Source organism: Myxocyprinus asiaticus, chromosome 42, assembly GCF_019703515.2.
Source record: "Myxocyprinus asiaticus isolate MX2 ecotype Aquarium Trade chromosome 42, UBuf_Myxa_2, whole genome shotgun sequence".
NCBI classification, from domain to species: domain Eukaryota; kingdom Metazoa; phylum Chordata; class Actinopteri; order Cypriniformes; family Catostomidae; genus Myxocyprinus; species Myxocyprinus asiaticus.
The window spans coordinates 5,460,458-5,473,099 of NC_059385.1; the positions used below are offsets into that span (position 1 = coordinate 5,460,458).

General features: G+C 37.8%; 1 protein-coding gene across 1 annotated transcript; it reads left to right on the plus strand.

Moving 5' to 3' along the window:
• Nucleotides 1–1,970: 1,970 nt before the first annotated feature.
• Nucleotides 1,971–7,157, plus strand: tlr8b (toll-like receptor 8b). The gene is made up of 2 exons (XM_051683801.1): nucleotides 1,971–2,010; nucleotides 2,614–7,157. Exon 2 carries the CDS (start codon nucleotides 2,636–2,638, stop codon nucleotides 5,672–5,674), a length of 3,039 nt encoding a protein of 1,012 aa, XP_051539761.1. The 5' UTR covers nucleotides 1,971–2,010; nucleotides 2,614–2,635; the 3' UTR covers nucleotides 5,675–7,157.
• Nucleotides 7,158–12,642: the final 5,485 nt, after the last annotated feature.

The window sequence follows — 12,642 nt, forward strand, 5'->3', positions numbered from 1 at the left end:
AACAAATGTGCTTACATTTTATTAATGGTCAAGAAATAGTGCAGAATATTAAATATTTTTTATTCGCTTGACATAATAATGTTTTTATTTTTGATTTTTTACAATCCCCACTGTTTATTTCCAGGTTTAAATTAGATGATTAAATCAGATTTTCAAAGTGGTCTCAGACTTTTGGACCCCACTGTAAATTGGATGAGGACGAAACAAAGTTATTACTGTCTTAACATTGTAATTAACTATTCTACATTTGATGTCACCACAGACAATGTCAGCCAAACATTTGCACCAATAGGTCATATGGTACTGAATCAAGTAAAACAACAAATAACGCAGTAAAACGCACATAAATAATGAACCATCTCTTGTTCATCTCCATACCTCATCCCTACTGACTGGAAAACTAAAGAGTGTGGCATGGATACAACACATTTAAAATTAATAATGGTCCAATCGGTATGTGGGACACATCGCAGCAGTTGGAAAAGCAATGCATGAAAGTTGCCCCCAGGTGCCAAGCGGAATATGAGCACTGGCACCTCTGTGGGTTCACTCGGAGTGCTATGCATATAATTGCTGGAGTGTCCACTCACAGTCACCGCGTTTCTCTGCTGCATACTAATGCATGAGCTGCTCAGCATGCGATGAGTGCCAGTCTAGCCTTGCGTACTCCCGGTGGCTCTAGAGCTGATTAGGGGGGTTTAGAAATCGCTCGAGTGCTGTGCAAACAGAAGAAACAGACTGCGGTCTGTTTGCAGATCGGGACATTGTTTAGATCTGTTGGCAATGGTGATGTTGTTAATGTGATGATGAATTGGACCAATAAGGGATTAGAAGGATAAATAAGGATTAGTTTTGACACTGAGTTGAGTGTTCAGTTTGTTCCACTATACAATTACAATGTTTCATCCATGTTCATGAAACCTGTTTGAGAACCGTTATTGTATTTGTCATTTCATTGGTGCCACTGTTAGTGCAGAAATTACACAATTCACCTCTAAATTATATAAAACTTGGAAAACAACATAATGCCTATCTGAGGTTATTAAAAAGGGCAAATAGCTACAGAAGTAACTCCCAAAAAGAGATAGGCAGACTTAGAGGAAATGAACTCTGAATGGACTTCATCATGGTAATTTTTAAGAGCTCCTCCATGTCACATGCTTAGATTTAGATATGTACCTATGTGTGATTTTTGTTTATGAACGTACATCATTTCCCTTTTCTGAGATGCACAACTCTGATAGTGTCATTGCAGTTCTATTTTAAATTGGACTTTTGGAGTTTTATTTCCTTTTTTTGTATCAAGCCACAATGACGGCATTTGCAGGAATTTGCAAGTTTTTTTTCTTTGAAGTTGAAGATCATCCTGAATACTGAATGTGCTGTCATGCTTATAAGTTCCTCAAAATACACTTTTTTGCTTTTGTGCATGTGAGTCTGTTTACGTGTGTGTGCGTGCGTGAAAAACACAAATAGACAAATAGACGTATGAAGTAATATAATTCCTGTTTTATATATATTCCACATAAATCATTTTAGAGTTATGCAAAGCTATAATTAATGTAATACAGTAAGTCAGTGCCTGTAATCTGAGTAATTTTTTACTTCTAAAAATTTGAACTAAATAGAATTAGAACTAAAGGAATAACTAAACAAACATTTTTAATTGCATTACTGCAACTAATTACTGCATCTGAAAAATAAAAAATAAATGTTTACACTGTACATGCGAGTACTTAATTCCCATACTTATTTTAATCATATAGTTGACTTTTAGAAAAAAATTTTTTGGCAAAAATGTAAATATAAAATATACTTGGTTGCAGACACCTAAGACACACAACAAAATAAAACTTTGTTTGTGTCTATTATTCTGATTCATAATAGGGGAAATAGTCATTCTGACACATTCTGAAACTTGATAGGGGAAACTTCAGGCAGGTTAAAAAAGACTTATATTAGCTGACAGATATTGCTTGACCATGCCTCTACTCTCTGAGGACCATTCTGGTAAGCTCTATATTATTTTGGATACCAGCAGATATTTCACTGTCAAGTCAAAGATGTTTAACATAGTGCATAGGTAATAAAATGCTTGTGCTGCAAGTCATCTAAACTGTGCTTTTGTAAAATTAAACTAAACTACGCTAGCAAATTAAGCATTAGAACAAAGTTAAGGGTTGCACTTTATTTAACAGTACTGTTCTGCATTTACATACAATATAATTACAACAACTACAGTACTAACTAGGTACTAACCCTAAACTCAACCCTAACCTTAACCCATATTAAGAACACGTAGTTACCAAATATTACTCAGTACGTTCTTGAGTAAGCAAGCTGTAAGTATACTGAAAGTACATGTACTGTAAAATAAAGTGCAACCAAGTTAAGAATAATGAGAAAAAAATAGCAGTATCAGAAATTATATTGTACCTTTGGAAAATTAACTTTTGCATAACTTAAAATGTTTGCATTTTGTGTAAGTTGTGTTAGCTAATTACATTCTATCAGTTTTGTTTCCATAATCACTTCGCTTTGAGTATTCATTTTATATTATACAGTGCAAAGGAAAATAACTAATATAGTTACAACACATTTTCTCATCCACAGGAATCTCCACAATCCAGCGAACATGATACTTGTTCTCATTTTTATATGTTTTGTCCACTCATCTCATGGCCTCAACTGGGCTTTGAGAAAGCTTCCATGTGACGTGACATTATCCAACAGCTCTGTCATCTTGGACTGTTCTAGTAGATCCTTAAAAATAATTCCGAAAAACTTGATCTGGAATGTGACTGAACTGAACTTTTTTGATAATGAAATAAAACACCTTACAAAGGATGCGTTCTGGAATCTAACTAATGTTACACAGATAAATCTGAGGAAGAATCAACTTGAAAACCGCCTTGAAAAAGACAGAGGGGTTTTTTCGGGATTGACAAAACTGAACACTTTGCTACTTGACGATAATAGGATCTCAGAGTTTCCAAAAAACCTTCCTCCTGGACTGCAAAAGCTGAGCCTGAATTCCAACCACATTAAGACCCTTGGACCACTAGACTTTGCAGGAATACAGAAAATCAGAATTTTTACATTAAATAAGAACTGCTATCATAATATCAGTCAAGAACTGATCATTCACAATGAAACGTTTCAACATCTGAACCTGACTGTGCTAGAATTATCAAAAAATGGGCTACAAAAAATACCTTCTGCTTTACCCAGATCCCTCCGCCATCTCTCACTTCTCCTAAATAGGATTGAGCGCATTGGTGCCTTTGACCTAAAGAACCTAACAAACCTGAGAGTACTTGATTTATCTGGAAACTGCCCTTTTTGTTTCAATGCTCCTTTTCCATGCACCCTCTGTAGGACAAAAAATCGTGCCCTTCAGATTGACTCAGAAGCTTTTAGTGGACTATCCCAACTGCAAGACCTTCGACTGTCTGGAAATTCTTTACAAACAATTAACCCATCCTGGTTTAAGAACCTTACTATGTTAAAGTACTTGTATCTTTCCTTTAACTCTTTGGTAAGTGAGCTTGAAAGTGGACAATTTTTCAGTGTCTTACCACATGTGGAGGTGGTGGATTTCTCATACAATAATCCATCACAAAATTTTTCCCCAAGACTGAGACTCTCAAAAGGTTTTGCTAGTTTGAAATCATTGCAAACACTTCACTTAGAAGGCTACATTTTCAACAACCTTTGTGAGGATGATCTAAGACCTTTGTTCAGTTTGGGAAACCTTTCCGTTCTAAACTTGGGAGTTAACTTTCTCCAATTCGTCAATCTGTCTGTTTTTGGAAACTTTCACAATGTATCTTTGATTTCCTTGATTGACAACAGGCTAATATTCACAGGACCGGTTCAGAGATGGGAGTGTGAAAGCGAGGTTAATTCTGAGGGAGACCACCGTCAAGGCCCCTACATTCACACAGATCAACAGTTCCGCCGTTATCCCCCATTTACCAAAGCCGAGTGTCTGGCAACAGGACCAGTATTGGACCTAAGCAGGAACAACATCTACCACATCAATCCAATTTTCTTCACTGGAGCCGAGAACATCACCTGTCTCAATCTGTCCTCCAACTTCATTGGTTCATTTTTCAATGGAACCGAGTTCACTCACTTTCCCAAGCTAAAGTACCTTGACTTGTCTCATAACAGGGTCTACATGCATTCAGATTTAGCATTTAATGAAATTAAAGAATTAGAAATTTTGGATTTAAGTCACAACAAACATTACTTTGAGGTGGCGGGTGTGAAGCACAGTCTTATTTTCCTTAAAAACCTACAGTTCCTCAAGGTCCTCAATCTCAGTTGGAACGAGATAAATACGCTGACCAACAAGACTCTGTATAGCAACTCGCTAAAGGAGCTACAGTTCCAAGGGAATCGATTGGATATAATGTGGAAAAAGGACCATGGCTTCAAAAATCTTTTTAAATTTCTCTCAAACCTGACACACCTTGATATATCATATAACAAGCTTTCCCAAATACCGCCAGATATATTCAGTTATTTCCCACAGAACCTGAAATATCTTAGTATAAGCAAGAACACTCTAGCCTTTTTTGACTGGGAACAACTAAAATATTTACCTCAATTGGAGACTCTGGATCTAAGCAAGAACAGACTGAATTATGTAGCTAAAAAACTGTCAGAGCATACAAGTTCATTGAGGTTTTTAGACTTGAGCCATAATCTGATCTTTAGTTTGAAACACAACTTTCTAAAAGATGACAGAAGCCTGTTGACCCTAAATCTTGCGTTCAACCATTTGAAGCATGTCAGTGATGCATCCTTCCAATCAGGGAGTGATCACTACCTACACACGTTGCACCTGGAGAGAAACCCTATCCATTGCACTTGTGACCTTCTGGACTTCATTCTCTGGTTAGAGAAATGTGACACGGTCTTTCCTCGTCTAGCAACAGAGGTCCTGTGTGACCTTCCAGAATCTAAAAGGGGGCATCCCATGGTAAACCTGGATTTTAAAAATGCCTGCATCAACAGCAGCATTGCCCAAATCCTATACATACTCACTTCTTCCATAATCATTACTGTTGTGTCCATTACCATCACATTACATGTGTACTATTGGGACATATCATATTTCTACAATTTCTGGAGGGCCAAAATAAAAAGTCACAACTTGAAGGCCAGTGATTGTACCTACGATGCCTTTGTTATGTACGACACCAAAGATCCAAATACTGCAGAATGGGTACTGAACCACTTGAGGTTTGAGCTGGAAGATAGAGGCAGACGGATTCATCCACTCTGTCTAGCAGAGAGAGACTGGACTCCTGGTACACGCATCATGGACAACTTGAGCCAGAGTGTACAGCGCAGCAGGAAGACAATATTTGTGTTGACAGAGACATTTGTTCACAGTGGGATTTTCAAGATGGCGTCTTTCCTGGCACAACAAAGGCTATTGGAAGAGGGCGTAGACGTGATGGTGTTGGTCTTGTTAGAGCCGGTACTTCTGCAATCTAGAATCTTGAACTTGCGACGATGCTTGTGTGGACACAGCGTGCTAGAGTGGCCTAGGAACCCGGCAGCGGAGGACTGGTTCTGGCAGAGCCTCAGAAATGCTGTCAGGTTTGAGAGTCAGGGTGTGCGAAGCAAAATGTTCACAAATTACTTCAATGGGCGATGAACTGGTACAAAATGAGACGTTTTTGTTCAGGTACTTTTGGGTTGCTAAAGCCAGGTGCGCACTGTATGAATTTGAACTTCCTTTACAGTTAATGCTTGTGAGATTGTGCGAAATGATCCCAGTGAGATCTTGGGTAATAGCCATGGCACACTGTGCAACATTATGTCAGGCTGTGCAACTCACATCATAGCCAAAACTTTGATCTTTGAGTGTTGACTGGGTGTTTTATCTCATCTAGCCATCGTAGATGCAGTCACACTGCATGACAGTGATGCAAAATTTCTGACACTGCTTTGTAATAGGCTAAGATTAATTGCAAAGGCAATTAATCTGTCGTCTGTGAACATGCCACACTAAGTGATCAAAGACTGGCAATTTTGCCCTACAAGAGAAATCTTTTACGATCCCCAAAATTTGTCTCAGATGGAAAAATCATGGGCAAAATCGTACAGTGTAAACCCTGATTTTCTTGGTTGTGCAAGTAGACCAGCACTTAAAAGACCAGTATTTCTGGTCACCAGCATATTCAGTGTTTTGGATGCTGGTATCTCTACCAGGCTTCTTAATTAGCTTAATAACAAGCCTCACTTGGTTGATCAGCATTTTTTGCTGGTGAACAACATGGCTATGCTGCTGATCCACCATCTAGACCAGCACCAGACCAGCTTGGACCAGCATGGAAATTCAATCTGGTCTAAGCTTGTCTTATAGCAGGGATATTCATTCTTATCTCATTAAACCATGTTCCGTTGTAATGCTGCCTAACTGCTTTGACTCGTGAAATTTTTCAACACTGTCTGAAAAGAAGAGTCACTTCACTCTTAAACTAATTTTATCTGCGACTTCCCATTAGTCAGTTATGGTGCAATCAGTCACATTTCTATTCTCAGAAACCCAGACCAGGAAATACTTAGATGTACTTTATCACTCTAGAGAACCACATGGTGTGGTGATAGATTTTTATCAGAGTTTATAATGGACTCAAATAGTTACGATACACAACCACAGTTATTCCAGCTCTGTATGTCCTTACCCTTTTTCATCTTTTATTCATCATGAAACCAGTGATGAAAAATTCATGACTCTAGGCAATGAAATGAATGCAAAATGAAAACTGTGGGCGTATATAAAAAAGGGGTGAAAGGAAGAATGTCTCTATCTAGGGTGAAGTTGGCACTAGGTGCAGATCACAGCGAGGGCAGTGGGCTCTCGAGCAACTTTCTGCTTTGTTAATGAAGTAGATGAACTTCTGATGGACCTGCATTTCAAGAACCTGGGTTGTTACATGGTAGACTCACTCACAGAATAATACTGTAGAGTACTATGAATTTAATTGACCATAATGTCTGGTCACATGAACTAATATGGACCAGCCATGTGAAGCAATGCAATAATAACCTACGGCATTTGGCTTAAACCACAAAATGTATATGAAGTGTATCATTATTATTTACTTTCATTAATAAATGAATGTATAATCTTTTCATGTTAATGGATCAAATGATTAATGCATAAGGCTAGGAAACATGTTTTAGTTCCTAGGTAGCTCCAAAAAACTGTGCAAAACCCTTCTAAACTTTGTCAACTGTCAAAAACCATCAACCTATATTACATAAATATGGTAACAGCCACCAGAAGCATAATCACATTTAACTGTATAAATCACATGTATTTTGTTGTACAATTTTCATTTAGTGTGTCAGATATATCAAGACACGCTAAAAATATAAATAAGAAAGGTTAAATGCGGAATGACATACTACCAAAGTACTTAGCCTTCTATTTCGGCTGTGCTGCAAACTACCATTTAAAATTAAACTCCATTAAAAAAAAAGAAAGAAAGAAAATGGATAACACTTTTTTACAATCCATGCAAAACAATATTGTATTGAGCTTTATAAAATACAATAAAAATGTGTATTGTGCATGATGCATGCTGTCTTTAATGAATAGTAGCCAGTAAACAATGTAAACTGTTCAGTGAACAGTAGTCTAATATTCCATTTCAAACAAAGCCCTTGATTATTGCTGCTTAATGCTTACCTCCTCTTATTGAGATGGATGGGCCTGCATGCTTGCACAAAGTTCATTAGAACTGGGGGATAATGAGCACATTTTAATTCCCAGCATGTTTGGTCTTCAGTGATATCAGTGTAAATAGGTTCACCTCACATTTGTTGTAAAGTGCATTGACACTTGCAGTGTCATTGGCTGGGTCGAGAAATCAAGCCTTTATTTTTGCTAGTTAGTATGTGATCTACTAGACTCGTAACCGTCACCTCGGGCCAATGCTAATAGGCGCACAATGCGCTTGACGATGACGACACAAGTGTTTATCGCAAATATAAAGTAACTGTAATATGTTTTTTATTTATTTTATTTATTTATTTTTTTACTGTTTCAACGAATGCTATTATAAATGCTTGTAATGTGAAATTTTAATTGTAAAACACTAACAGCTGTGATGTCAGGCTGCCTGTTCATAAAGAATTTACAAAGACTAAAGTTGCATCCCAAACCACACATTTCTGCACAATTCTATGGCATTTTGTAGTGTAAGAAGTGCGAGTAGTACGTTTACACTGAAAATGCATTAAAAAGAAGTGTACTTCAAGTATCCGAATGATGCACTATTTCAACCATCAAAACAGAGTGTGGAATGTTGGACAATAAATGCACTTAGCGCATGCGGCTTGCTGCAGATAGTGGAAGGGTTGGTGTTACCTGGCTGTGCTGCTGGTCTGACAATACAATACAGCGCAACAGTGACCGCCCACTTTTTCAGCCGTCTGGGTTCCGGAAGTATTTTCTCCTTTCATTTCTTCCATAGACTTTGAATAAAATCCTTCATTAAAGAGTTGTGAGCCATAAACCAGACCAACCAGGTGAATCACAGCATCACCAACTTAGTTTTGAGGCAAATAAGTTTTGAAAATCGGACATAAAGACAAAGGTACAAGGCTGTGTACTTATCGTCTTTCATGAAGACACAAACTACAATCCCATAAAGCATTGCGAATGATGTCATTGAATATAAAACTATGGAAATATATAAAACTATTTATTTTAGGTTGTTGTTTATAAGTATAGAAACAATATATTTTATGTTTATTGTAAAATATCCCGATATGTACAAATATATAAGTAGTTTAAGGTTGAAGGGAGCCATGTTTTGCGGTTTTCATTGCCAGCGGTTCTCTGATAGGTGGATATTTCTCTGATGTACCATGGGTAATGTAGTTGTTTACCATGAATTCCACTATCAAATGTGATTTTTAAACAATGAAGTTGAGATAATGCAGACGGATGGCTTTAACAGCAGCATATACTATCGATGAACAACCTCGTAGCTCACGGTATGTCTGTCTTAAGTTTTATAAGTTATCGTTGAAAATCAGTTTGTCTGGATAAATTAATGGGATTTTTACCTCCAGAACCAGACTGTTGCGCTCTGTTGTAAATAAAGAAGAATGTAGTAGCTGGCGAAGCTTCAGTGGATACAGCACCTTACAAATGTGAGTTGAATGCTTTACCATCACCATTAAGCTGTGTGAATATGTATGTTGTTTAAGTTACAAGTGTTGAAGCTAGAAAGACTTTGGTTGAACTGATGTTGGCTAACGTGCTAAAGCTAGCGGAAACACATCACGTGCGTTTGAAACGTCACTTCCGTCAGCGAATGCTTACATATAGTAAAAAACCATTAAGTGTTCCATTTGGGACGATACTACACTTTGAAAATTCATATACTACATGACTGAGTGCATAATATATTTTAAAAGTGCATAGTGTAGAGTGTGTCGTTTGGGACACAGCTTATATACAGTATGCTGGTGACTGCAACAATTGACCATTCACTAAGCCCCGCCTTAAAAGTGCTTCTGACCAATCCTGTCTTAGCAACTGTTGCCCTGCCGCCATTACTCTGACGTGTGCTATTTTCCAATGAGAGCCTATGGAAGTACTGTATTTAAGTACTTTTAACCCTTGTGCGTCAATAAAAAAAAAATTAACTCAGAGGTCCTTCGAGGACAAAAATGTCTACGTCAAAAACTGCCATAAAAATAATATATATTAATATTATTTTCCTTAACATTCACATTACATACTTCACATAAATATGCATTACAATGTCACTCTTCATACCAACCCACATTAAAATATTATACATTTTTTATGAGAATATTTATCCAAAAACCGCGTCCTCCACGGCAATATCCCATTCATTCCAATGGGGAGTTCTGCAGAGCTCGTCAGAACGAGTGACCGTAAATAAAGGAGCGGAGCTTAGCGAATGGTCAAACTGACTATCACAATACATATATGTTTTCTTGCACTACAGTTTCTAAACCACTGGTTTACGTCAAAAGATGCCACACGAATTACATTATTTTAAAAGGGCATGTTACAGGTGAGCTAAAGATTTTTTATGCTATTTACACTAAGTGTAAATTGCAACAAAAGCATCTTTTTTGCACTCAGTGCAAATAGTGCTGATAGACCTTATTTATAGTATAGGGATAGTTCACCCAAAAATGAAAAATCTCTTATCATTAACTAACCCTCACGCCATCCCAAATGTTTATGGCTTTCTTTCTTCAGCACAATGCAAAGGAACATTTTTAGAAATATATCTCAGCACTGTAGGCCAATACAATGCAAGTGAATGGTGATCAGACCGTTGTAGCTCCAAAAATCACAAAAGTTATTAACAATTTTTATTGATTCCATTCAACAAATTAAATAAACTTCACAGAAAATGCGGAATCAAATTTTGTACAATTAAACCCCCCCGAACACCCCCACCAGACACAAACACACCCCAGTGGTCATAAATATATATATATATATTTAAAAAAAAAAAAAAACATATTTTCAAAAAACAATCAAATTGCACACACATATTTAAAACTAGAGATCCCTCTCCACTACCCCTCCCCTTCCAAAAAGGCCAAATATCTGCCCCATTTCCAATCAAATAACCCCAGATTTCCCAGCCTTCTATACATCCCTTCCTCAAAGGCCACCACCCTCCCCATCTCCGAGCACCACTCCCAAAAACAGTGCAGAGTAGGTGGCGCAGCTGTAAATACTTATAAAACTGAGATCTGGGAATGCCAAAATGTTGAACCAAATTTTCAAAAGGTCTCAATGCTCCACTCTCATATAGGTCACCATGTGTATTAACCCCCCTCACAATCCAATCTGACCAACAAAAAGAGGACTTATTAATACATAGTTTAGGGTTCAGCCATATGCTCGAGGCTACGTTTAAATAAATATCAGAATTAAACACTCTGGACACCTTTGTCCATATCGAGTGCAAATGCAAAATAACGAGGTGCGACTTAATCTCTCTGGCTAGTTTAATCGAAAGGCTTTGCAGTGGCGAGATAGGGGCAAGAACTTCCCTTTCAATACAAAACCAGGGAGGGGCTCTCTCAGGCGGAAGCGACCAATGAGCCAAATGTCTAAGACCGAATGTATAATAATAAAACAAAATCCTGGGTAGCCCTTTGTCAATCGGCCTATGCAACTTACCGAAATTTAACCTGGGATGCTTACCATTCTAAATGAAAGACTTCGCTATGCTATCAAACTGCTTGAAATAAGAGAGGGGAACATCTGCAGGGAGAGACTGTAGCAGGTAGTTTAATTTTGGAATGCAATTCATTTTAATAACATTAACCTTCCCAATTATCGATGGGTGTAATAAAGCCCACCTGTCCACATCATTCGAAAACCTCTTTATTAAAGGATCAAAATTAACTCTGACTAAATCAGACAAATTTGCTGGGAATCAAATTCCCAAATACATAATTCCCTGTTTGGGCCACTGGAAGGCACCCGGCTGGAAGGCCGTTACTGGACAGTACGCTGTCAAAGCCAAAGCTTCGGATTTAGACCAATTGACTTTGTATCCTGAGAACTTGTAAAAGGAGTTAATAATTCTGTGGAGGCAAGGCAAACATCTAGTAGGGTCGGAGACGAATAATAAAATATCATCTGCGTAAAGCAGAAGCTTATGCACCACACCTCCCGCAATCACCCTTGGAAAATCATCCTCCATTCTTATTGCGGCTGCTAATGGTTCCAGGACAAGACAGAACAATAATGGGGAAAGAGGGCAACCCTGTCGGGTGCCCCTATCCAGAGTAAAATAATCTGAAATTAACCCGTTTGTTTGTACCGCTGCTACAGGGTGTCTATAAAGTAACTTAATCCAACCAATAAATGTACTTCCGAACCCATACATTTCCAAAATCTTAAAAAGATAATCCCATTCTACCATATCAAATGCCTTTTCCTCATCAAGTGAGATGGCAGCGACCGGATATTGATCATTTGCTACTGACCACATGATATTGATGAGACGCCTAATATTATCAGAAGAGCTACGGCCTCGAATAAACCCCACCTGATCTATATGTATAAGTGATGTCATAACTTTACTTAATCGATTAGCCAGAATTTTGGACAAAATTTTTACATCTAATTGGATCAGGGAAATTGGGCGGTAACTTTTACACTCACTTGGATCTTTGTCCTTTTTAAGAATCAGACTGATCCGGGCTTGCGTCATGGTTGGAGGAAGCTTTCCATTCTTTAATGATTCAGTATAAACTTCTAACAAAAGTGGAGCCAGTTCTGCAGCATAAGATTTGAAAAACTCAGAGGAAAAGCCATCAGGCCCCGGATGCTTGCCTGTAGGCAAGGCCTTAATTACCTCATCAAGCTCCTCCAAGGTTATCTCAGAATCAAGAGAATTTTTTTTGCTCAGTCGTCAGTTTAAGAAGATCTAATGGTTCCACAAAGTTCCTAATATCTTCATCAGTAGACGAAGACGTGGAACTATAGAGATCAAAGTAGAATTCTTTAAAAGCATTATTAATAACTTAGATTTCACTGAGGGAATGGTAGAAAAAGACTCTCTCTGCTTTATATATCTAGACAAAAGTTTTCCTGCT